At 38.9% G+C, this 27,766-nt stretch overlaps 2 protein-coding genes across 11 annotated transcripts in view; both read right to left on the bottom strand.

The window, feature by feature from the left end:
* Positions 1-10,863, bottom strand: part of KLHDC2 (kelch domain containing 2) — a 53,893-nt gene extending 43,030 nt beyond the window's left edge. For 3 of the 8 annotated variants that reach the window (XM_049899449.1, XM_049899448.1, XM_049899444.1), the window contains exons 1-3: positions 10,081-10,859; positions 1,868-1,947; positions 478-595 (exon numbers count right to left, since the gene is read on the bottom strand). In XM_049899449.1, coding sequence (XP_049755406.1) covers positions 478-595; positions 1,868-1,947; positions 10,081-10,233 — 351 coding nt within the window. In that variant the 5' untranslated portion in view covers positions 10,234-10,859. Of the gene's footprint in view, positions 1-477; positions 596-1,867; positions 1,948-10,080 lie in introns of all 8 variants that reach the window. The other 5 variants (XM_049899447.1, XM_049899446.1, XM_049899452.1 and 2 more) reach the window with 4 other exon arrangements.
* Positions 10,864-10,935: 72 nt separating this feature from the next.
* Positions 10,936-27,766, bottom strand: part of KLHDC1 (kelch domain containing 1) — a 56,420-nt gene continuing 39,589 nt past the window's right edge. Inside the window, exons 10-14 of one of the 3 annotated variants that reach the window (XM_049899455.1) lie at positions 27,315-27,387; positions 22,964-23,048; positions 20,877-20,929; positions 14,542-14,705; positions 10,936-13,123 (exon numbers count right to left, since the gene is read on the bottom strand). In XM_049899455.1, coding sequence (XP_049755412.1) covers positions 13,116-13,123; positions 14,542-14,705; positions 20,877-20,929; positions 22,964-23,048; positions 27,315-27,387 — 383 coding nt within the window. In that variant the 3' untranslated portion in view covers positions 10,936-13,115. Of the gene's footprint in view, positions 13,124-13,328; positions 14,706-15,529; positions 16,099-20,876; positions 20,930-22,963; positions 23,049-27,314; positions 27,388-27,766 lie in introns of those variants that run through there. The other 2 variants (XM_049899454.1, XM_049899456.1) reach the window with 2 other exon arrangements.

Genomic DNA, 27,766 nt, shown 5'->3' with positions numbered 1-27,766 from the left:
TTGGAAAACAACACAAAGACTGAACAGTAGTATCTTAAGGCACTATAGCATAGGAATATTAGTATGTGGAATTCTGTGTTAGTTTATTCTTATGGCTTTCTGAGTGGTGGTCTGTTCAATTTTACCCTTCCCTCCATCATTACATCTTGTCTATAATGTTCTTTTCTAATTTGTTTACTAATATTCACTTACCACGCAGGGTTCTAAGAAAACAAATAGCTGCAAAAAGCACAAACAAAAGCAACCTAGGAAGTTTTTGCACACAGTTAAGTTACCAACAAAAGTTGACTTTACAAAAAACCTAGGCAAATATATACTAGTAAACAAAGTGCTAAAATGCACATTCATACTGTAATCAAGTACATGTATTTCTTTAACTGGGACAGGAATAAGCACGGGCTAACCTCAGAAATCTGAGGTTTTTTGAAAATCAGAATAAAATTACCTTGAACTGTAGTAATCCTTAGAAACACTAACCTTATTTGTATTGCCTCTCGAATGGTGTCCTCCAAACAAGTACAGCACTCTGTCCACACACACGGCACAGCTCCCTGACATGGAAGGAGGAACGTCACCTTCGGTGTTAATTTTCTTCCTAAGGGAGAAAAATTGCATGTAAATGAATTTCCCAAAAAGGAAGAAATTCAAGATTACTCATTTCTACTTATATCCCCACAATAAAGGAAAAAAATGAGAGGGCTGACCAAATAATATCTAGGTCTTTTCCAGCTCTAAGATTAATTCAGTGAATGAGAGCTTCACCCTCTTCACCCATTCCACGAGCAATGCCAGCTGGTCCTACACGTGGGCAGAACGAGAGGTTCTGGAAGTGCGTCTAACCGCTATATTTTACTACTCTGGGAACATAACCATTTTATGTTTCACAAACTAAACTGGTTGCTTTTTATTTACATGGCCATAAATAGCTTTTTTTTTTTTTTTTTTCTTTGGGTGGGCCAGGAACCCAAAAGGAAAACCATTCAACATCTGGTCCTGGCAGGTTAATTCAATAGGTGTTTTTTCATTCAGTCACCTTTTAGCCATTCAAATGAATCAGATTCAGACTCTCATGTAATATTACCAAAAGACTTTAGGTAATGCTTACCACATGCCAGGCACTCCCCTGAATGCTCTGCATGCAATAACTCATCTTGAATCTAAAAATGAATCTGAATCAAACCCTAAGAAATCTAAGATTCAGAACCTCATAGTACAGTCAGGGTCTTCTGCTCATACTGTCAGATACATTATCACTTTATCTCTGCTAAGCTTGAAGTTTTTTGGTAACATTTTTAAAAAATTCCTTAAGGGGTAGAATTAAAAATAATTAGAATTGCCCTTTTGCAGAGAATACTATTATTAATTTCAAATGCTCTAGAAAAAGATTAGCAAAGTCTATATTAACACTATTTTAAACAGATTTGCATAGAAATTTTAATTTTGGAACTCATAATAGGACACCAGCTTTATTTCTAACAGACACAATATAGAAATTATTTCTCATGCAAGATAAGATAAAACAGAAGGCTTCATAACATCTTGATTAAATATGGGAATTTTATTACATTTCTATTCCAGGATCTGATGCTTCTGCCTCTTATTTCCATACTACCATGATACTTTTAAGTTACAGAACTCTGAACAGCAGTTTATTTAAAGGTCTTAAGGCATCTAATTACTGAACCACTTCTGAAGAGACTAAGCAAATTAAGGATGCTAAAGTATCTGAGCTTAGTGTTAAACTGCAGAACACTGTTTTAGCATCATTAATTAAAATATTTTTATTCACTAAAATAGATTTTACATAGTTTCTTTTTCTTTGCAAGCTTATTTGAATGTTTTAGTCCCCGCCCCCCACCCCAGTTACCATCTTCCAGTCTCCATGTTGTAGATCCACAGTTCTTCTCTAGGTAGATAAAAGTCATATAATCCTCTGACTTGATTACTCTAAGAACCAAAAAATTGCAAATGTCAAAAATTAATTGGTAATTTAAAGAGGCACTATTGCATATTTTTTCATATCAACCTTATCTGAGGTACTAGTAAGACTTAGGAAAAATAGGTCTTGAAATTATATCAAATGCACAATCCTCCCAACCCATGCCACATACTCAAGGTAAAGCTTAATAGACACAGATCTTGATTTACATTTTGATACAGCAGTGGCAACAGAGCAGGAAATTAAAAGACCTCTGGGAAATCTCTAAGGCCATTTTATCCTGAGAAGAGGGAATGCACCAAACTTCAGTTGCATGATTTCAGAAGAGATTACCTGTATCATGGTCGGCAGGCTAAGAGGTCTACAATCAAAGTGCCTGACCCATGCTAAAAAATGATGTATCGTTTTCTAGCCAATCTTTTCTTTTACCCACTCATTCTGTACCAAGAAGCAGAGAGAGCAGAAGTGACTTCTCTTCAGGATGCAAATTGTCCTTATACAAAATTTAAGTTTCTTGTTCTGCACCATTTCCCTTCAGGTACTAGTAATTAATGCCTAACAGACAGAGTTTACCATATGCCAGAACTGGCTGAATGCTATCTAGGAATTGCATAATTTAATCCTCACAATCTTAAAAGTAAACAAAGAAAAAAACCTCAAACCTGGTACCACTGAGCTGATTCCCACTCATAGGGATCCTATAGGTCACAGTAGAACTGCCCCATAGGGTTTCCAAGGAGCAGCTAGTGGGTTCAAACTGCCAGCCTTTTGGTTAGCAACCATAGCTCTTAACCACTGTGCCACCAGGGCCCCAACCTTAAAGTAGTTGGTATTAAAACTGAGGTTTTAGAGAGGTTAAGTAATTTGTCCAAGACAACTTACCAAGTAAAGGTGGAGCCAGGGTTCCAGCCTCCTTTCCCTCAATTTGCAAATTTAACAGCTGCCTGACCTTTCTGAAGCCCTGGTTGTACAATGGTTAAGAGCTATAGCTGCTAACTATGAGGTTGGCAGTTCAAATCCACCTTGGAAAACCTATGGGGGCAGTTCTGCTCTGTCCTGTAGGGTCACTATGAGTCAGAATCGACTCGACAGCAATAGATTGACCCTTCTAGTCTTTGATCCTCCTCTCTGTCCATTTTCTGAAGAATGTCAACATGCAGTAAAATGATTGCAATTCACTGGATGTCAGAGTCCAATAACCTTGAGTATTATACATAGAGAAATAGAGCAGGTGGCGGTGTAAACATTTCTCTCTTTGCACTCTAGCACTTAGGAAAGGGAAAGGTGGGGAGTGGCCCAGCTAGGTCTGGGAAGGGAAACTCACTGCTGTGTAGGAAGCCAAGGTTTACTGCTTTCAAAACAATCTCCAAGAGTTTCCTGTGCCTACTATCAGGGTCCTAGTCGAAATGTGGGACATAGTCTGTCTTGGAACCATCCACTTACTTCAGTGATCATGCCTCTCCTCCCTGCCTCAGCCCCAGGCATCCAGACTTTCATAAACCCAACATCAGAAATCTTCCACACTACATATCCAAAAAAAAAAAAAAATTCACCAAGTGGGATTCATACCAAGTATGTAGGGATGGTTCAACATTAGAAAAACAATCAATGTAATCCATTATATAAATAAAAGAACCACAGGATCTTGTCAGTTGATTCATTTGACAAAGTCCAACACCCATTCATCATAAAAACTCTCAGCAAAATAGGAGTAGAAGGAAAATTCATCAACATAAGAAAGGGGAATTTATACAAAGCCGACAGCCAACATCATCCTAAATGGAGAGAGTCTGAAAGCATTCCCCTTGAGAATGGGAACCAAACAAGGATGCCCTTTATCACTGCTATTATTCAACACTGTGCTGGAGGTCTTAACCAGACCCAGCTAGGCTAGATAAAGAAATAAAGGGCATCCAAATTGGTAAGGAAGAAGTAAAAGTATCCCTGTTTGCAGCTGACATGATCTTATACACAGAAAACCCTAACGAATCCTCAAGAAAACTACTGAAACTAATAGAAGAGTTCAGCAGAGTATCAGGATACAAGATAAACATACAAAAATCAGTTGGATTCCTCAACACCAACAAAGAGAATGTCACAGAGGAAATCACCAAATCAATACCATTTATAACAGTCCCCAAGAAGACAAAATACTTAGGAATAAATCTAACCAGAGATGTAAAAGACCTATACAAAGAAAACTACAACACACTACTGCAAGAAACCAACAGAGACCTACGTAAGTGGAAAAACATACCTTGCTCATGGATAGGAAGACTCAACATTGTAAAAATGTCTGTTCTATCCAAAGCGATCTATAGATAAAATGCAATCCCGATCCAAATTATAATGACATTTTTTAATGAGATGAAGAAAAAAATCACCAACTTCATATGGAAGGGAAAGAGGCCCCGGATCAGTAAAGCATTACTGAAAAAGAAGAACAAAGTGGAAGGCCTCACAATACCTGATTTTAGAACATATTATACTGCAACAGTAGTCAAAACAACCTGGTACTGGTACGGCAACAGATGCATAGACCAATGGAACAGAATTGAGAATCCAGACATAAGACCATCCACGTATGAGCAGCAGATACTTGGCAAAGGCCCAAAGTCTGTTAATTGGGGAAAAGACAGTCTCTTTAACAAACGGTGCTGGCATACTGGATATCCATCTGCAAAAAAAGTGAAACAAAACCCATACATCACACCATGCACAAAAATGAACTCAAAGTGGATCAAAGACCTAAATATAAAATCTAAAACGATAAAGATCATGGAAGAAAAAACAGGGACAACACTAGCAGCCCTAACACATTGTATAAACAGTATACAAAACATTTCTAGCATTGCACAAACACCAGAAGAGAAACTAACTGGGAGCTCCTAAAAAACCAAACACGCTCATCCAAAGACTTCATCAAAACAGTAAAAAGATTACCTACAGACTGGGAAAAAGTTTTTGGCTACGACAAAGCCGATCAGTGTCTGATCTCTAAAATCTACATGATACTGCAAAGACTCAACAATGTCACCTGATCTTTGACAAGGGCCCAAAGCCCATCAAATGGGAAAAGACAGTCTCTTTAACAAATGGTGCTGGCAAAACTGATGTCCATCTGCAAAAAAATGAAACAGGACCCATACCTCACACCATATACAAAAACTAACTCAAAATGAATCAAAGACCTAAATATAAAACCAAAAACCATGACGTTTACAGAAGAAAAAATAGAATCAACACTAGAGGTCCTAATACATGGCGTTAACAGGATACAAACTACAACCAACAAACAAGCTCCAGAGGATACGCTAGATAACTGGGATCTTCTAAAAATAAAACACTTATGCTCATTAAAAGACTTCACCAAAAGAGTAAAAAGAGAACCTACTCACTGGGAAAAAAAATTTTTGGCTATCACAAATCAGACAAAGGTCTAATCTCTAAAATCTACAAGAAAATCCAACATCTCAACAACAAAAAGACAAATAATCCAATTAAAAATGGGCAAAGGAAATAAACAGGCACTTCACCAAAGAAGACATTCAAGTGGCCGACAGACACATGAGGAAATGCTCATGATCTCTAGCCATGTGAGAAATGCAAATCAAAACCACAATGAGATACCATCTCACCCTGGCATTACGACACGATTCAATACAACAAGAAATAACAAATGTTGGAGAGGCTGCGGGGAGATTGGAAGCTTATGCACTGCTGGTGGGAATGCAAAATGATCCAACCATTTTGGAAAACGATATGGCACTTCCTTAGAAAGCTAGAAATAGAAATACCATATGATCCAGCAATCCACTCCTAGGAATATATTCTAGAGAAATACAGAGTTGTCACATGAATAGACATATGCACACCCATGTTCACTACAGCATTGTTCACAATAGCAAAAAGATGGAAACAACCTAGACGCCCATCAACAGATGAATGGATAAACGGACTGGTACATACACACAATGGAGTATTATGCAATGATAAAACGATGAATCTGTGAAGCATCTCATAACGTGGATGAATCTGGAGGGCATTATGCTGAGTGAAATAAGTCAATCACAAAAGGGCAAATATTGTATCAGACCATTACTGTAAAAACTCATGAAGAGGTTTACATAGAAAAAGAAACAATCTTTGATGGTTATGAGGGAGGGGTGGGGTGGGGATGGAAAACCACTTAGTGGACAATAGATAAGTGGAAACTTTGGTGAAGAGTAAGACAGTACACAATACTGGGGAATCCAGCACAACCTGTACAAGGCAAGGTCATGGTAGCTCCATAAAGACACATCCAAATTCCCTGAAGGACCAAATTGCTGGGCTTAGGGCTATAGGAACCATGGTCTCGGGAACATCTAGCTCAATTGGCATAACACAGCTTTTAAAGAATATGTTCTACATTCTACCTTGATGAGTAGCGTCTGGGGTCTTAAAAGCCTGTGAGTGGCTACCCTAGGATACTCTACTGGTCTCACCCCTTCGTGAGCAAAGAAGAATGAAGAAGACTAAAGATACAAGGGAAAGATTAGTCCAAAGGCCCAATGGACCATATCTACCATGGCATCCACCAGACTGAGTCCAGTAAAACTAGATGGTGCCTGGCTACCACCACTGACCACTCTGACAGGAATCACAATAGGGGGTCCCAGACAGAGCTGGAGAAAAATGTAAAACAAAATTGTACTCAAAAAGAAAGATCAGACTTGCTGGCCTGACAGAGACTGGAGAAACCCTGAGAGTATGGCCCCGGAACACCCTTTTAGCTCAGTAATGAGGTCACTCCTGAGGTTTACCCTTCAGCCAAAGATTGAACAGGCCCATGGAACAAACTAAGACTAAAGGGGTACACCAGCCCTGGGGAAGGGACTGGAAGGCAGGAGGGAACAGGAGGGCTGGTAATAAGGAACCCAGGGTTGAGAAGGGAGAGTGCTGACATGTCGTGGGGTTAACCAATGCCATAGAACAATGTGTGTACAACTGTTTGATGAGAAACTAGTTTGTTCTGTAAACCTTCATCTAAAGTACAACAAAGAAAAAAAAGTGGGGGGGGGGAGACAAATAACCCAATTAAAAAATGGGCAAAGGATATGAACGGGCACTTCACCAAAGAGGACATTCAGGTGGCTAACAGATACATGAGGAAATGCTCATGATCATTAGCCATTAGAGAAATGAAAATCAAAACTACAATGAGATACCATCTCACCCCAACAAGGCTGACATTAATCCAAACAACACAAAATAATAAATGTTAGAGAGGTTGTAGAGAGACAGGAACACTTACACACTGCTGGTGGAAAGGTAAAATGGTACCACCACTTTGGAAATCGATTTGGTGGTTCCTTAAAAAGCTAGAAATAGAAGTACCACTCTATTGGAATATATCCTAGAGAAATAAGAGCCCTCACACGAACAGATACATGCACACCCATGTTCACTGCAGTACTGTTTACAATTGCAAAAAGATGGAAGCCACCAAGGTGCCCATCAACGGATGAATGAATAAATTATATTCACATAATGGAATACTACGCAACAATTAAGAACAACGATGAATCTGTGAAACAACTCATAACACGGAGGAATCTGAAAGGCATTATGCTGAGTGAACTTAGTTGCGAAAGGACAAATAGTCTATGAGACCACTATTAAAAGAAATCAAAAAAGTTTAAGCACAAAAAAATATTCTTTGATGGTCATGAGGGTGGGAAGGGAGGAAGAAGGATATTCCCTAATTAGACAGTAGACCAGAACTGTTTTAGGTGAAGGGAAAGATAACACACAATACAGGGGAGGTCACACAACCGGACTAAACCAAAAGCAAATAAGTTTCCTGAATACAACTGAATGCTTGGAAAGCCAGAGTAGCTGGGACGGGGGTCTGGGGACCATGCTTACAGGGGACATCTAGGTCAATTGGCAAAACAAAATGTATTAAGAAAACGTTCTGCATCCCACTTTTGGTGACTGGCATCTGGGGTATTAAATGCTTGCAAGCGGCCACCTAAGATGCATCAATTGGTCTCAGCCCACCTGGAGCAAAGAAGAATGAAGAACACCAAAGACATAAGGTAAATATGAGCCCAAGAGACAGAAATGGCCATGTAAACTAGAGACTACATCTGTCTGAGACCGGAAGAACTAGATGGTGCCTGGCTACCACCGATGACTGCCGTGAAAGGGAACACAACAGAGAATCCCTGATGGAGCAGGAGAGCAGTGGGACGCAGACCTCAAATTCTCGTAAAAAGACCAACTTAATTGTCTGACTGAGACTAGAGGTACCCTGGAGGTCATGGTCCCCTGGAGCCTCTGTTAGCCCAAGACTGGAACTATTCCTGAAGCCAACTCTTCAAACAGGGATTGGACTGGACTATGAGAAAATGCTACTGGCGAGGAGTGAGCTTCTTGGCTCAGGTAGACACATGAGACTATGTGGGCAGCTCCTGTCTGGAGATGAGAAGGCAGAGGGGGACAGGAGCTGGTTGAACGGACATGGGGAATAAAGGGTGGAGAGGAGTTATGTGCTGTCTCATTGGGGAGACAGGAGCTAGGAGTACATAGCAAGGTGTGTGTAAGTTTTTGTATAAGAGATTGACTTGATTTGTAAACCTTCACTTAAAGCACAATAAAAAAAAAAAAAAAACTTCCACACTGACAGTCCTTTCTCCCACCTCCAAAGAAAGTCCCATTCCCTCAGTGCTGTTAATTTTTACAAACAGAATTATGAATAAAGCAGTGTAAACTGAAGTGTGATTGACCAGCAGGTTTGCCTTTTCCCCAGGAGAATTTACATTTTAAATACGGGTCGCCTTTGAATTATGGTGTGGCGAAAAATACTGACTATACCATGAACACCCAGAAGAACAAACACATCTGTCTGGGAAGAAGTACAGCCAGAATTCTCCTTAGGAGAAAGAATGGTGAGACTTTGTCTGATGTACTTTCGACATGTTATCAAGAGAGACCAGTCCCTGGAGAAGAACATCATGCTTGGTAAAGTGGAGGGTCAGTGAAAAAGAGGAAGACCCTCAACGAGATGGAATGACACAGTGGCTGCCACAATGGGTTCAAACATGGCAATGATCGTGAGGATAGCGCAAGACCAGGCAGTGTTTTGTTCTGTTGCACATAGGATCGCTTTGAGCGTCAAAGGATTCCTTAGCACCAAACAACAACAACCTACTTCCCTCTTCCCAGGAATTCCATACCACCTACCAAGTACCTTCCTCTAAACACCTGTTCATTGGTGACTTGGGAAAGCATTGGCAGATTAATTAGGGAGCTCTAAAATAAAAAGGGCAGGAGGAGAAATAATGAGCAAGGTTTAGATAGGGACACTTGGGTAGGATTCTCCAGCTAGAAGAAAGAGAAGAAATACAACTGGTTCTAAACTGGTAACTGATCACATTGTTTACGATTAGGGATCAAAGATCTGCACTCTGTAATCACATTTATTGCTGGGCTTTTTTGGTTATTGCTGGAGCTTTTCCAGTAATTTCCTCAACAACAGTTTCTTTTGAAAAATTTCAGCCCTTTTTCAGCTTAAGCAAAAAAGAAAAAGGCCCTGAAACAATAGTCTGATGACCGTCTGCACAGGTGTGGCTGGGACTCCTGCTCAGGAGGGAAGGAGATCCCTAAAGCCTTCTGGAATGCCAAGGGGTTTTCCGACACCCTGACCACCTCACAGTGGGCAACCGCAGCGGTGGGTAAAGTCCTGGAGCTACACTGATGAAGAGGCAGAGTGAAATCACACACCGTCACCTCTTACACATCCCCAACCCTTAAAAAAAAAAAAGTTTCATATTCATGCACCGCCCAACCAACTTTAACATAGTGCTTTCTCCCAAAATAATGCTCCAACGTCAAGTGGCGAGCACCCGGCCGCCGCGAACAGTGTGAGGAGGAGAGCGGACTTTGTAAGCAGAGGTCGGCGTGACAACCCTGCTGTGAGAGAGAGAGAGTACACCCCAGGAGCCTTGAAAAGGCCTGGAGGACTCCGGAGGGGGTTCGCAACCACAGGCAAAGGAGCCCACCGACAAAGTCGAGGGGAGGAGGCGCGGTACCAGCAGGCAGTCCCGACCCGGGGAACTGCCGCGATGCCCGCCGCGGCCTGGCCACCCACTGACCTTGTAGCCACCCCAGACGAACATGTGGCGCCCGTCGCTGACCGCTACGTGGCCGCTACGCTCTGCGGGGCAGGCGGGCTCCATGGAGTCATAGCTCTCGAAGGCTGGCCCCGGCAAGTCGTCCGCCCGCAGATCCTCGTTGCCATCAGCCATCTTGAGGCTGCACTTTCGTTCACCAACAATCCCCACACCGGAGAGGGGGGAAAATGACAAAGAAAAAGAAACGTACAGCCAAGCCAGGTAAGAAAAAGGTGGCGGCGGCGAAAGACGCCGGCGTTAGGACTGCTCCCTCGCCGCCTGCACTCGCGTCTCCCCAACCCTCCTCCGCCGAGGACGCACCGCCGCCAGGGCAGTGAAGTCGCTGGCGGCGGCGAAGGCCGAAGCCAGGACCCGGGAACGGTGGCTGTCCGCCTCGACACAGACTTCTCGCCCGCCCGCCTCCGTTCAGCCCGCACAGCCGACGGCCCCTGTTTATGCTGAGACCGGAAGCCGCCGGCCGCGCTGACGCGCCCGCCCGGCTCCGGAAGCGCGGCCCTCACTCAGCGCCCCCAGCGCCGGGTCCTCCCGCAGACGCTGCAGCTCGACTCCGGGCGACTGCTAGCTGGAGCCCCAACCGCGACTTGCTCGTCTGTTGAAGGCCTGACCCCGGAACTGTGTGACACTCCAAGTCTCCTTTCAGTACGGTACAGGATGTGCTGAATTTTAAGCCATATTCTCGCAACCAAATTACTTTCTGCGACTAAGGCATATACCAAAGGGCTCACAGCCTGGAAAGAGTACAAGAAATTTCTCAGCTAGTAAGTTTCTGGTCTCAGCTTCTCAAAGTAGGAAAAAAAAAAAAAAAAAAGCGCCCTGCTTTCTTAAGGACACGAGAGTTGACACCTCAGTTTTTCCACGTGGTCGCAGTTCCAGTTGCTCAGGGCGACCACCCTAGAGATTCCCACTGAACCGCACAGGTGCACGTGGTGCGCGCTTTGACTTCCCAGTTACCTGACTTCCCATCCAGCGGCTCCTGTCGTCTTCGCTCATCCGGAGAGATTTTATTTTATTGCTGCATCCTCCACCTACCTTGTTGAATTGTGCTCAAAAAGCGTTTTAGGAACAGTAACCGCCCAGCCCTTCAGGGAAGGAGGCGAACCCTGTCAACACACACAGCCTGTTTTCTCTCTCATTTTATGTAATTTCAAGTAGGCCAAAAGAAAATTAAGAACTATTGTAATCTAATCTTGATTCCTCACGTGTAAAATAGGATCGGACTAGAATACCTTTTAAATCCCTAATCTAATGGTGCTTCTGTAATTTGATGTTTGGTGGGAGAAATGTTAATCTCTCCCTCATCTTCACCCAGGAACCACTGTGTACAAGAAACAGGCTTTCCTCACTAAAATTTTCAGAGCCTGAAATTCCTTCCCTGACCACTTTCTGTGTGTTTAACTGAACTCAAGAGAAGAGCTTTATTTAAGAGGATTAGTTTGAGCCTCCAAGAAGGAAATCAACAGGTAGCTGTTGAGACCTTACTTGCTATCCAGCCTGGTTGCTGCCCCACGTCTGTTTCCTTCTGTCTCACCAGGATTCCTTGCAGTAGTGTCCTTTCCTGGAGTAATGGATTTATACTAAATTAGGTTTAGCCATTGTGTGAACCAGAAATGTAAATCTGATCAAATGTGTTCTCTATTAAAAACCTTGAGCTGGCTCTCATTTGCTATTGAGATAAGAGTTGAAAATTCTTATCATAAAGGTGTACAAGGCCCAGCATGGCCTGGCTCCACCTTACCTTTGTAGCTTCAATTCCTGGCTGCTTCTTGCTTGCTCCAGCCACACTAGCATTCTCTCAGTTCTTCAGACACATCGAGCTCCTTTTAACACCAGGACCTTCAAACTTGCTGTTCCCTGGAAGAACTGGGAGTCTAACTAACTCATCCTTCACCTCAGCTTACTTAGAACTTTCTCAGAGACACCCTTCCAGACTTCCCAGGCCACTTTTAGGCTCCCTGCCATACACTGTTAACATACTCTGAAATTCTCCATAGCACTTAATAAAACCATTGTTAATTGTCTATTGTTAGTCTCCCCTGCTTTAAGATGGTAGGGGCTACATCTGTCTTATTTACTACTATATTCCAGGCACCTAGTACAGTGCCTGACACAGGGAAGACACACAAAATACTCATCACAGGAATGAGTGGGTTGCCATGTAGAGAAGTGGAATTAGGAATAGATTCAGTAGTATTTTCTAATATTGTACTTTTAAAATCCTTGTGAAACGGCCCCTCTTTAAATCAGGTCACTGCTTGACTCCCGTGGCATTACAGATATAACAATGATCACTAATGTCTCCTAAGTACCTACTGCATTCTATCCTCAGAATGCTAAGGAGCCACAGCTTCTAGGGGACTGGATCTCTGGACCACAAAAAAAACATTTCTGGACTCATGAATCAATACATATTTACCTAGAGCCAATTTTATTTATATACAGTGGAGGTCAACAGCACGTAAACTCATAGTAAACTATTAGCTGGTGAGGAGTGAGGAACGAATACTGTTTGGCCTATGGAACTTGAAAATTGGCTTTGTCTACTCCCTGAATTTCTACACCTCCTAATAGCAGGGAAGCCCTGGTTTAAGTTAGGGTCAGAAGTTGAGGTAAAAGGTCAGTATTCCCTGCTACTCCTACTATGGGGCTACCCCAGGACACTTAACTTTTTGAAGCAGCACGGTATATTAAGTCAAATAACACGAGTTTCATGTGCCATAGATAATACGTAGATTTTAATTCTCTTGAAACCCAAATGAAGGTATCTTGAGGAGGCTAACCCAACTTTTAATGTTCAAAATATTTAAAAACAGACAAGCTCCTCTAAGAGTCTGGAGAAGGCATTCACATAATCCAGAAGTCATTTTAAAAGGTGTTCATTCCACTCAATCTCATTCATTACAATCCAGGTAGGTTTTGCTATACTTTTGCCTTAAATATAAAATGTTGATACTGAAGTTTGAAAGAATTACATCTAAGATGGATGTTATGTGTGAGATTCATTTACCTACAAATGGTAAGAAAAAATGAAAACACAAATATTTTTGCACAATCAACTCTAATGACTGATTCACACTGACAAAACAATGAAAATAGTAATTCTGTATACTTTGTACAGTAAAATGTAAACACAAAATATTTCAACACTTAAGTAGAAGCTTTACACATTCAAAATACAGTGCATATGCATATATAAAATATATCTCTAAAATTTACTGATTGAAGATACTACAAATAACTATAATCTTCATTATAAATTATATATAGTTCAATGTAGAAATATATTTTCTCGAACATTTAAATGTTGGAGATAACTTGCATGGTGATATTGTAGAGAATAATTTCATATACTGGAATTTTTAGTAATTCAATGGAAGGGTGTTAAAATGAAGAAAACAATTACGGCAAAAGTACCACTTTGAGGACTGTAGAGAGAAATAGAGTGTTCCGTTTTTGTACAGATGGTAATACTGAAAATAAAAGGGAAGATAACCAGATTTTCAACATCCTGGCCTCTTGAGCACCAACTCTGTAGGATGGAGTGGGCCAATACGAGGGTTCTTATTGAGTCAAATTACTAGGTTACCATCCCATTTCATTACTTATGAAAATTACTTTAGAAGCACTCTTCTTAAAAGAAAAATGTATTTTAACATGTCTCAAAAATTAATAAACTGCTTCTCAATATTTCAAAGCCTGAATGCATTATAAATAAACCTCAACTTTATATACTTTAAATCATGGTGCGTGTGTATTTGGACACGGGAACTGAATTTAGGGGTAACGGAGAGGCGATGGAAGACATTTATTCCCTTATTGAAAGAAGGCTGAGAAAAAGTTAATATGCTGCCTAAGAATACTTTCCTAGGGAAGTGCTAAAAGGGTAAGAGTTCATATTTAATCCCATACTGGTGTTTGCCTATTTTATAATTTTTGGCCAGCTGTGTTAACCACTGAGTTATTTAAGGAGAAGCTTAAGGTGATTTTAAAGTGACCTGAGAAAATCTGTCCTTCCTCAAAGTTGATAAGTAGTGTTTTTATATACATATCTGTAATTATGCTGGAAGGTTTCTGAGGTTCTTGGGGATAACTTCTTATTCTCCTCAAATTTGAATAATCTCTCCAGTAAAGAGTACATATTGAGCTAAAATCTCCTATAATTGTACTTACTTTCAGGAACAGTATCTACTCTGCAGCTTATAAGGAAATTGGTTTACAAATATAAATTTAATGTACTATTGTTAATATCTAATTCTTGTATATCCCCTGCCATATAATCACTCTACAAAAGCATTTTTGTTTCCAATTTTGTCTTCCAAATAAAGCCTCCAATATGGGGGGGTAAACTTTATAGTCTGATTACAATGTTTAAACATTTTAAATATATAGAGTATATAACAGCTTAATTGCTACTGATCCACTGACGTTTATTTTCTGTTTCTTCCGTTTGGGATCTTTGTTCTTCTCGGTGATTAGCCGCAGTCCAAAATGTTATCTTTTTGAATACTTGTTGCAGAAGCTTAGGAGGTAATAAAGATATCTGACTTTCTAAAATGATAACATTTTTACCAATGCAGTCAAGGCATGACCTGTAAACAAAACATAGCGTAATAACTAGTTTTTGAATTAGAAGCTACAATATAAAGTATTTATAAATAAGTATTCTTTAAACAAAATGAAAATTTTCACAGAAATTTTACATGATATTGTACCTTCTTTGTGTTGTTTGGAACATGCTAGAATTTTCTCCCCTAGAGTGTCACAACTGTATATTTCTATAGCACAAGTGACCAAAGAGATAACATAACTTACCATGCAAATGTTCTTTAAGTAAAAAAGATACAGATTTAATATCAAAGCAGATTATTCTATGGGAGACCCTTTTTAAAGTATCTTTCCAGCCCATTTATCCTTCTCTGAGAACTGTCTTTTTCCTCCCAACACCCCAAGATGAAGCCCCTGAATCCATTTTTATACTATGTGACCTGGTCTTCCCCATCTACCCTCCATAAACTATTGCACTGGGTGCACATGTGACCTACAATGACACAGAAAGAGGAGGTCTGAAGAGAGAAATGAAGCAGCAATACAGAAAGAACCAAGAGACCACTTGAGTTTCTACCCACTGGGAGCCTGGGTGTTCATTTTCTTCCCTTTGGGTTCCATTAGAGGGCAGTGTCCTTCCAAATAAAATTCCCTTTTTAAATCTTAAACTAGTTTGAAGAGAGTTTTGTAACTTAAAACCAAAAGAATCTTAAGATAAGAACTATAAAAGAAAATCATCTGTTTCAACTGATGATTTAATTCAAAAAGGTATGTGAATCTTTTTAAAAGTTTTTAATAGACTCATTGGATTCTGCTGTGATTAACCTTAGTAGAGGGTCAGAGAAAGACAGGAAGACCCTCTATGAGATGAGTGACACAGTGGCTTCAACAATGGGCTCAAACATACCAACAACTGTGCGGATGGTACAGGACCAGGCAGTGTTTTGTTCTCTTGTACACAGGGTGGCTGTGAGTTGGAACCGACTCTACTACACCTAACAACAGCTACCGTTTTTACAAGGATTTGCACTCTAGAGTGCATACTTTCATGAGGCCTTTTCTCTCTTCTCTGTGACAACTCTAAAAAAGAATTCAGACTGAAAATGTTCTACCTAAATGCAGAAGTACAAGAAAATGATACTGAATCTTGTATCTGGTGCAAATTTAACTCTGTTGCTATAGTGACATAACAGCTCCTATACCTCTTCCATAATGGGGTAAGAGAAGAGTCAGATTACACTTTAGTGAAACAGACAACAATAAAGTGTTATAAATGCTGTGACTGGGGTAAAATGAAATTCTTATGACAGGTACAGGGCTCTAAGAGAACCACAGGAGAAGAATAACCAAGACAACCTTACTTATCAAATCAGGGGAAACTTTCAAGATAGGGCAAGTCAGGGGAAACTTTCCAGTTCAAGCTGAGTCCTTGAGAGCCTGTGGTACAAGAACGAGAGAGAGAGAGAGAGAGACAGAGAGAGAGGTGTTATGGATTGAACTGTGTCCCCAAAAAGATATGTCTATTGAAGTCCTAACCCCTGGTACCTGTAAAGTTCACCTTGTTTGGAAATAGGGTATTTCTAGATGTTACCAGTTACATTAACATGAGGCCTTACTGCAGTAGGGTGGATGCTAATCCAAGCTGAGTGGTGTCCTTATAAAAGAGAGGAAGAGACACAAAGATAGAGAAAGAATGGCCAAGTGAAGACACATCTACAAACCAAAGAATGCCTGGGGCTACCAGAAGCTGAAAACCCCAAACCCACTGCTGTCTAGTTGATTTTGACTCATAATGGCCCTGTAGGACAGAGTAGAACTGCCCCATAGGGTTTCTAAGGTGCAGCTGGTGGATTCGAACCGCCAATTGGCAGCCGAGCTCTCAAGCACTGTGCAGAAGCTCGGAGAGACAAAAAAGGATCTTCCCTTAGGGACTTTGGAGGGAACAGGTCTAGGCTCGCCCATGATTCAAACTTCTAGCCTCCAAAACTGTTAGGCAATACATATCTGTTCTTATAAGTCACCCAGTTTGTAGTATTATGTTATGGCAGCCTTAACAAAAAATACAGTAAGTACTAAAATATTTCTTAATCCCTACATATGAGGAAACTGCAAGCTAGTTATGGAAACTAGTTATGTTCACAGTAATCCCTACATATGAGGAAACTGCAAGCTAGTTATGGAAACTAGTTATGTTCACAGTAAAAGTAACAATACAAGGCAGTATATGATTCAGTGCCAAAAAGGAGGCTGGCAGAGGTCCAAAGCATAAATCCCACGATAAGTTCAAAGACAGATTTAAATCGGAGATACCATCTCACCTCCATAAGAATGGTAAAGATCAAAAAACAGAAAACACTAGGTGTTGGTAATGCTACGGAGAAACAAAAACCCTCGTCCATTTCTGGTGGGAATACAAAATGGTATAGCCACTATGGAAAATAGTTCGGCAGTTCCTCATAAAGTTGGACACAGAACTACTATATGACCCAACAATTCCACTCCTAAGTATATAACCAGAAGATTGAAAGCAGCTACACAGACACACGTATACCAATGTTCATTGCAGTGTTGTTTACAACAGCCAAAAGGTGGGAACAACCAAAATGTCCGTTGATTGATGAATGGATAAACAAAATGTGGTATATACATACAATGGAATATTACTTAGCCATAAAGAGGAATGAAGTCCTGATGCATGCCAAAGCACGGATGAACCTTGAGGACATTATGCTGACTGAAATAAGTCAGACACGAAAAGACAAATACTGCACGATATCACTTATATGAAATAAGTATGTAGAAACCAAAAGTAATTAATGGATACCAAGGGCAGAAGGGAGGGGGAAAGAGGAGGTTTTTGCTTTGAGTGCACTGATGGTAGTTAATCGTGGTGGGATAGTTTGGAAAAAGAGAGCAAAAATGGTTGCACAACTTGAAGAATGTCACTTAACAGCTGTCATGGATTGAATTATGTCCCCCCAAAAATGTGTATTAACTTGGTTAGGCCATGATTCTCAGTACTCTGTGGTTGTCCTCCATTTTGTGATTGTAATTTTATGTTAAAGAGGATTAGGATGGCATTGTAACACCCTTACCAGGTCACATCCCTGATCCGATGTAAAGGGAGTTTCCCTGGGGTGTGGCTTGCACCACCTTTTATCTCTAGAGAGATGAAAGGGAAGCCAGCAGAGAATTGGAAACCTCATACCACCAAGAAAGTAGTCCCAGGAGCAGAATGTGTCCTTTGGACCGGGGGTTCCTGCACAGAGAAGCTCCTAGTCCAGGGAAGATTGACAAGAAGGACTCTCCTCCAGAGCCAACAGAGAGAAAGCCTTCCCCTGGAGCTGACATCCAGAATTTGGACTTCTAGCGTACTAGACTGTGAGATAATAAACTTTTCTTTGTTAAAGCCATCCGCTTGTGGTATTTCTCTTATAGCAGCACTAGATAACCAAGACAACAGTACATGTAGTAATTGATGAAATGTTGTATGAGGTGTTCTATATTACAGTTCTTAAAAAAAAAGAAAAAAAAGGGATAAATCATTACAGCAGTAGTTCCCATACTTGTCTGTATATTAGAATCACCTCAGGATCTTTTCAGAACTCTGAAGTCCAGGCCACACCCTAGGCCAATTAAATCACAATCTTTGCGGGTGAAACACAAGCAGCAATATTTTTTTTAAGTTCTCCATGAGATTCTAATGTGGAGACAAGTTTGGGAGCCACTGCACTATAAAGAAAAGCCGTTAGGAAAGACTTCAAGAAGATCCAGTCTGAGCAAGTTGAATGGTTTTCAAGTGATTCAAGCTGTAGAACATCTGAAGTTATAGTATACTGCTTGAAATACAGCATGCCATCTCTTTCTTTCTTTCTGTCTTTCTCACTTTCTTTCAGATGCTCCACCCATGTTATGTCCACTGCATGGAATACCCACACCTTGTTCACTGGACAACTTCTACCTGGCTCAAATTTTTCATTTCTCACAGGCAGAAATAGGGGGCTTCTTTTAATTTTGGTGAAGGGAAGACAATACACAATATAGGGGAAGTCAGCATAATCTGACCAAGGCAAAGTCATAGGAGCTTCGCAGACACATCCAAACACCTTGAAGGACCAAGTTACTGGACTGAGGGCTATGGACCATGGTCTCAGTGGACATCTCGGTCAACTGGCATAACGTAGTTTGTAAAGAAAACGTTATACATCCAACTTTGATGAGTAGCATCTGGGGTCTTAAAGGCTTACAAATGGCCATTTAAGATACATCTATTAGTCTCATCCCATTCAGAACAGATGAGAAGGAAGAAAACCAAAGATACAGCGGGACATATTAGTCTAAAGGACTAACAGACCTACATGAACCACAGCTTCCACCAGCCTGAGCTCAGAAGAACTAGATGGTGCCTGGCTGGCTACTACCACTGACGACTCTGACATGGAACAAAACAGAAGGTCCTGGACAGAGTAGGAGAAAAATGTAGATCAAAATTCAAGTACACACACACACACACACACGCACACACATGCACACACACCAGACTTACTGATCTGACAGAGACTGGAAGAGCCCCCAAGACTATGGCCCCCAGACACCCTACTAACCTTTCAGGCAAAGATTAGACAGGCCTGTAAAACAAACAACAACACGAGGAACATGCTTCTTTCTTCACGTATACAAGCCAAAATGGGCAACACCTGCTGTGGTGTGATGGATTGCTTTCGTGTGGCCTTTCTCGCCATGGTCTTGTAACTCCCACCCCAGTGACTGGGTGGGACTGTGCAAATAGTGTAACTGTGGCCCACCAAAGGGACTGCTCGGTTTTGCCATCCCACTGGGCTTAAAACGAGCCATCCCTGAGGCCAGAAAGAAAGGATCCCACCACTACCAAGGAAGAACAGCCAGGAGCGAAGAGCATGTTCTTTGGACCTGGGATCCCTGCACTGAGAAGCTCCTGGAACCAGGAGACAGATAGAGCAAGCTGTAACCCTGAAGATGGCAAGAAGTGTTGGCAGGAGAGACTGGCAGGAGACAGTGCAGTGGGCATGCCTGCCCATGGAGTGAAAAAGCTGAGCGTCTGGGTGCCTCTGGGGACCTGCCGGCTGGGGCCAAATAGCTTTCTAATACTTGCCTGAGCAGGGCAGAGGCCGGGGGCCAGAGAGAGGTGTGCCTGCGAGCATAGCTGAAAAGAGGCTGTCCTGATGGAAGAACTGTATCCTGAGTGTTCCTGAGCCTGAATTGTAACCTGTTCCTTCCCTAATAAACCCCGTAAGCCTGAGTATTGTCTCTGAGTCCTATGTGGCCATTGCAATAAATTACTGAACTCAGCAGAGAAGTAGAGAGTTGGTGTCAGAATTGGTAAAGATGGTGGAGAGAGGAGGCATGTATGACCCCCACCTCATAGGAATCAGCCTTGGGCTGTTGATCTTGATTCTCTTTCCCCCTTGTGACATAAGAGGAGGTCAGCTACCAATGCCACGCCCATTTTTACACCTGCCCAAAAGCAAAGATAAGAAGGCAGGAAGGGACAGGAGAACTGGGTGAAGGGAAACGAGGAATCCAGGGTAGAAAGGGGGAGAGTGCTGACACAATGTGGGCATTGCAACCAATGTCAAAAGACAATTTTTGTATAAATTTTGAATGAAAAACTAATTTGCTCTGTAAACTTTCATCTAAAGCACAATAAAATTAAAAAAAAAAAAAAGATACATGGGCTTCTTCTACACTCCTCCCATTCAACCTGGTATATACTCCTTTGAAAGCAAAAGTATGTAAGACACTGTGAGTTATGCCATCAATTTAATAATAGCGTTGGAGTTAAAAAAAAAAATTCTACCATATTAAATGTATGTAAATATGTATGTGTGTGTGCATACACACACACACCTTTATTAGACATATTCTGAATTGAGGAAAGTTAAAATGTGAAAAAAGTGAGGCTTAGAATGAAGGAAATACAGTATGTTTTACATTTACTATCATGATATGAATTAAGTATAGTTTACAAACAAAAATGTGACTGTACTGTAATTTTAATTTTTTAAAATTACATCGGTGTATGGTTCATCATAATGAATTTTGTTATACCTTTAGAAACACGTAAACATTTTCCAAAATGCAAGTCATAAAATACCTGAAAAATATATTTCTAAAAAGATAGAAGAAATTATCATATATTAATACTGTTTATATGTAGAAATACTGAATTTGCTTACCTGAGAAGTGAATAAGGCTGTGTTTGAAAGATCAATAAATCATTACAGTGACCCTAATCAACAAAAAGACAGAATATTAAAGGCTATATCAGAGTTTTTGATAAAGATCATAGTACATTAATAACTAAAATATTTATTTTATAAATTTAAAATAAACTACATAAAATAGCAATGAAATCTCTCTATAGCAATTCTTACACACATACACACTTCAGTGAAAAATTTTTACCCAACCATAATCTATATAATTGCAAATTTAAAAATCAGAAGCATTTTTTTTTTTTAGAACAGTAAGTTCAAAATAACAATAGTAGTTTTCAAACTTTTTTGTTTTTAAGCAGAACTTTTTCTTCCATATGAGTTTTATTTCAAAATATCCTCTTTATTCTGCCTCCCTTTTTCAGGTGGTCCTAGGACTTCTGGGAATTTTTAATTTAAAAACAATAGACCTGGGAGATTTTTTGAATAATGATTCCCCCATCTAAAAGTTAATATGGTAAAGAGCCAGCAGAAATTTTCTCTAATCCTTTCAAATAGGGCTTTAGAATTTTATAATTTATAATCATGATTTTATTTAGAATTTCTATCTTAATAATAAGCTTTAGATCCTAAATAAAGATTTCTAGTGCCAAGAAAGAGAAGACAAACCACAAAATTTGCTTCTAATCAAATGCAAAATTGTGGTTACGCTTTTCTTGACACACTGAATACTCAGCCAAAGAAACGTTCTAAAATTTCCAATATACAGGCAGTCCCCAGATTACAAACGAGTTCCGTTCCTAAATCTAACTTTACGTTGAATTTGTACGTAAGTTGGAACAGTTAGATACAGTTCATATCTAACATCAGTTAGTCAAATGTTTGTCTTAGTATACAGTATATAGTTTATCTTTCTGTGCATAAAAAACATTAAAGAAACACTTCCAGATACACTGAAACATCTTTAACAATATAATACAGTGATAATAATAATGTTTTGATGCATGTGGCAAAGTAGAGCCCATTTGTTATTATGAACCATTGTATGTATCTCAAATTTTTAATATAATAGGCTTTAAAGCAGTTGGTTCATAACTATGGGCTGTATGTAAGTCAGACATTTGTAACCCGGAGACTACTTACACAAAACTGAAAACATTTAAATTGGAGGGCACAGAACTACAAAATAAACCAAACTCCCTGAAGAAAGGCCACTTTATTTCAGGGTTCACCACTCCACAGGTGCTGCTCTGGCGATAACTGTCCCTGAAGAGATGAGAGGGAGCTGGTACTCTCTCGCCAGACTCTGGCTTGTCCCTCATCCCTGCCAGCTGAGTCCTTTCTGCTTTTCCCAAGTACTCTATACAAACCAGACGAATTAAACCTTAACTCAAACAGGGTATGAGCATGACCACCCTGCTGTGAATTTCCCAAGGTGCTAGAAGTGAAAGAACAATACTCTCCAAATGCTACTCATTTATTCCTTTGACCTTGGTTTTATCAGATTTTAAAGTTAGAATGCTTTAAACTCAAATGTTAAGCAACTGGGTGAAACAGTGACAAAAGAGGCACAAAATAATAATAATAATAAAAAAAGGACTTTAAAAATTTCAATAAAGTAGCTTCCTCTTGAGGAGAGAAGCTATTGTGTAAGAGTAAGAAGAAATAAACAAGTAGCTTCAACAATACTGGTAGTGTTCTAGATCTAAATTGGGTAGCATGTTTCATGGGTAAGTGTTTTATTATGCTTAGTGGTTTATATCTTTATTATACATATTTTATGTATAAATATTTTAATTCAATCAAGTATTATGGTAAGTTTCAAAAAGAAGATAAAGGGAAAGAAAGAAGAAAACGAAGAGCCATTCTTTAAAACCTCTTCTTAATAATTTGGCTAATGAAATTAAGAGACTTAATTTGATTTGTAAATACAAGATATACTGAGATGCTTCACAAAAGCCTGACATTCTGAAATTAATCCTACCTGAGTGACATTTTATTACTTCCATATTTTGCAATGTTAGAATATTAATATTCTTGTTGAATAGCCATTTTGTTTAAACAATACAATTACTCAAATGAAATATTTAGATAAAAAATTTTCTTACTGTATCCAAGGAAAGTAAATCATCTTTGCTCCCACCAAATACCATTATTTCATTTTCTTTTCCCAAACAGGCTGTGTGCCATAACCTAAGATTGAAAATTATAAACAGAGTGAAGTTATTATCGATGAAGAACTGTACATTATATATAAATAAATTTGAAATTGTACTGTCTAAAATTCAGTCTATTTCAAAGAGGCATCATTGAACTCAGACTTTTGGACTATCCTCAAAAGGGTTAGATTTTAATGATTCCTGTATAGTTTATTAAATTACATTGTTTCAATTATGGAGATGACTCCCAATTGCTCTTTCTATTATACTCCTCCCCCTCGACCTTTTTCTAATCCCTTTATCTCATAGATATTATCACTGAAACATCCATGTTTAAAAAGGAACTTATCAGCCTACTACTGAAAGAGGCCCTTTTCCCAATTTTTTATTACAATCTTTGATGTTACTGTTCTCATCGTGGTTGACGATTTTTTCCCCATCACCTGAGTAATCCAATTGGCACTCCCTTTACATATCCATTTTCACACTCATCACCCTGGGTACAGAATACCATATATTCCTAGCTTTTTCTCTGTCTTTGATCTCTCCTAGCTTCTTACAGCTGATTAATAATATCTTTCAAATATTGTTCTTCACCATGGACATTTCTGATCAGGAAGCATCTGTGTTACCAAGGGTCTCTGCTCTTAGTTTGATGTTTACGATCAACAGCTATTCTTTTCCCTACAAATCTTAATTCTTGCCTCTGCCCAATGAACCCTCTACTTCAGTCAAGTTCATTTATTTGCTTCCCCTGAGAGAAAGCTTGTATCTACTTCTAGGCTTCTGTTCACCCTGTTTATTATGCTTAGAATGATATTCATTCTCTGAGGGCCTTAAAAACAGGCTCAAACCCTTTAGGGAGTGTTCCAAATACACAGGAAAGCTGGCTCTGTTCATATCTCTCCTCAGCACCCTTTCGACATTCATGTGCTCATTTTATACTCTCCTAACTTATACTGGAAGATAAACAGCTCTGTATACTACTTTGTTTGTTTATGCGTGTCTTCTAGCTCTCTTGAGGTCAGAAATTGCTAGAGTGGTGCCTGGAACCGGATCAACCGCTAGCTGAAGCCAACTCCATGTTAAGTGATATCACGTTGGTAGCTTGAAATTGGCTATGATGGAAATATAATGCTACAAATAGAGTTCCTCTCTGTTTTTTTTTTTTTTTTGAGAGTAGGTTGTTAACTGTTTACCAACACAGCACTGGAACTTGGGTAATCTAATTTTATGCTTCTCCACAAAAATGCTTAATATGGTGTTCTGCACCCAGGAGGTGCTCAAAAAGTTTTGATTAACCAAAGCAAGCACAAAATACCAACATTATTTATTTAGTGATTAAATATACAAGTTGTTTCATGCAAGAGTGGAGTATTAAATGTTCTTTTGGCAACAGTATCATAGCTCATATCCATTTCCAATTTCCATTGTTTACCAAGACTAATTTTATGATTTTATAAAGTTCAATGTATCAGGAAGCTCTAACTCTCAGAAAAAAGTACATACAAATTTTCTCAATTTTAGAGGATAAAGTAAGGATTTTACAAAGTCACTGCTTTGATTCTGAGAGTACTTTGATTACTTTGCATAGCAGACAAAATTGCTGAAGCAAGAGATATACAAAACAATTACACATATCACTTATTTTTTTTTACCACATAACCAATTTTTAGTACATTAATCCTTTTTACTTAACTTCTACAAGTGCAAACAGTGGGATCATGCCCAATTTGTTAAACCAAATACTTTCCTCAAACAATCATGCACATATTCAATGGCAAATGTACTTGGGACCCAGGCTAGAACTGAGTCATTAGAGATTTTGTTCGGGAAATACTCTGCCCAATTCTCCAAATCATATGTTAGAACATAAATTTATATTAAGTATTCAGCAAGAACCCAGATTATGTTGTGGGGCTAGGGGTGAGGATTGGAAGAAGGACTGGGAAAAGGAGATAGAATACAGATAATGCCTTCATATATGGGGCCCTTTGCCATTGAGTCAATTCCAACTCAGAGCGACCCTACAGGACAGAGTAGAACTGTTCCATAGGGTTTCCAAGGAGCAGATGGTGGATTTGAACGGCCAACTGTCTGATTAGCAGCCAAACACTTAACCGCTGCACTACCAGGACCCCTCATATATGGGAAAGGATAGCTTAACTTCTTGGAGAAAAGGCCATGTGTGACCTTGACAATACTCATGGGATTCAACAGTACCTAATGCTCTATATACTAACACTTTATCAGACATCTTTTACAGACATAAAGGGTCCTTGCTGAAAGCCACCTATACAGGCCGTCAGATATGGCTGTATAGATGGCTTTTTAACCAAACATAGTTTTTATCTAAGATGAGATCTAGAGAAGAGTGCTGTACTGTAGAACAGTGCTTCTCAACCAAGGGTGATTTTCCCCCCATGGGGGCATTTGAAGATATCTGTACACATTTTTGGTTGTCAAAACTTGTGGAGGGGGTGTTACAGGCATCTAGTGGGTAAAGGTCAGGGAAGCTGTTAAACATCCTGCAATGCATGGGACATCCTTTACAACAAAGAATTATCTGGTCTAAAATGTCAATAACACTGAGGTTGAGAAACCCTGTTCTAAGTGGAGAATTGGGCAGTTTACATTTCAAATTATAATCTGGAGAAGTTTGCACAAAATGCATGTTAACTAAATTGTCACTTTGATTTTTAAACATTAGTATACATATATATATTTAGTATATACATATTCTCCTTACACTAAACTGTATCCCACCTGTTCTCCTCCTCACCTCATACCTGAAGATAGATCTGCCTCTGTCTTATCTGCCTTAGGGTAACTCTGGCCTGGACTTCATCATCGAAGAACACTGGAAAGCCTTTCCTGCCTTGATTTTGGTGACATCTAGCTTGCAACCTGATGTTTTTTTCCTACAGACTGACAGTTTATGTCCTCTCACAGCTGCTCTAAACTTACACCTAAACATTCTAATAAAGCATATTATTTACATGACACATCAGCTGAATTAAAAGATATCTCTTTACATAGCTCTTCTAACTAGTATATTATTGATAATAGTTGTGTTGCTCTAATTACTCATTAAAGGTTGAAATATAAAATAGGAGCAATTTAAAAATGAAACATTTTTACTATCACCTTGACCTATAATTAATGCATTCATACAATCAAAGAACTGGGAGAAAACTAAGAGTTCATCTAGTCAAACTCCTTCATCTCACGGATGAAGAAATTGATGCTTGACTTCACACAGCTGAGCAAGGACTAGAACTCTGAGCTCCCATATGTCAGGATAAAACTCTTTAAATTAAAAAATACATATATTTCAGAAGATCAAGAACTGTCAATACATTCTAACAAATTTTTATACACAAAAATACAAAACTACATACGTAATTATGATAAATTATTAATGTGTGCATATTAATACAAATACATACACCTAGATATATAGCCTAAATATTTTTAGGCCTTTTTTCTCAATTAAGTTACTCAATGGTCATTTATTAAATAGTTAAAATACATATTATTAAATTGACTTCACACTAGTATAAATAATCTGCAGTAAAAAAAAAAATCTTAAATACATGGCACGAAAAAGAATAAAATCTATTACTGATTATAATGATTACAACGTACTGAATTTGAATTTTCTATGCAGATATCTTTATTATACTATTCAATCAAATTAGAAAAAAATAAGAATTAAAATACTTATGTGGTTATCTTTGCAGTCTAATACTACTATATTAGTTCTATAAATTTTACCCGACTGTATACCACAAATAAATAACATTAAAAAAAAAATTCACATTAATGAACAGATCATATAGTTAAGAAAAATAATCTGCCATCTACTGTACCAACATAAAAGCAGATTTCCTTATTAATTTGCTTGAATCTTCTTCTAAAAATAAATTACTACTACTAAAACCAACTCTCATTCTTATCTAATTATTACATATATTAACATTATATTTTTTAATTATTCTAGCTTTTAAAAATTTATCAGGCAAGATTACACATTTATCTAAAAGAACATTTTCAAATGTGTGTATTATGGCTTGCATATGCATGTGAAAATATTAGTAAAAACAAGATTAGTAATTTCTAACAATCATATATAATTAAAATAATAATTTAATTAATTCTTTAGGTAACATCAAGCTTACTGGAAAGATATCCTTCCTGATGGTTTATGGTTTTAATGACAAACACTATAAATTCAGTACTATATTTTAATACTTTAAAATTCTTAACTATTTTACTGTTTGTCAACTTGAAGACCTACCTGGGTCTTGTTTTAGGTAAATGTGTAAGTTGTTTCCAACAATTTGTTATGACATTATGAATCCAACCATCACCTGCAATATGATGACAGTTCAGAAATTAAGATTCTCTGGAATAAAATTTTAATTGTTTTTCAAATTTACGATGCTATATCTATACAACTATCTTTTGTGAGTGTGTAGATTTTACCATAAACATTTTTAAACATATATACAAAAGTAGAGTGAACATGACAATGGACGCCCACATTCAACAACTATCAAGATTTTGCCACACACACTCCATTTATACCCTTTTGTTATTCCTGTTGCTGAACTGTTCTAAAGCAAATCTTCTATCATTTCTCCCATACATACTTCAGTATGCATCACTAAGAAGTGTGGACATTTTTTATATAACTACACTGCCATCATCACATAACCACAATGTCATTATCACAGTCAACAAAACTAG

Source organism: Elephas maximus, chromosome 10, assembly GCF_024166365.1.
Source record: "Elephas maximus indicus isolate mEleMax1 chromosome 10, mEleMax1 primary haplotype, whole genome shotgun sequence".
Classification (NCBI taxonomy): domain Eukaryota; kingdom Metazoa; phylum Chordata; class Mammalia; order Proboscidea; family Elephantidae; genus Elephas; species Elephas maximus.
Note: the sequence above shows the minus strand (reverse complement) of the source record. Positions and strands in the feature narration are given on the sequence as shown.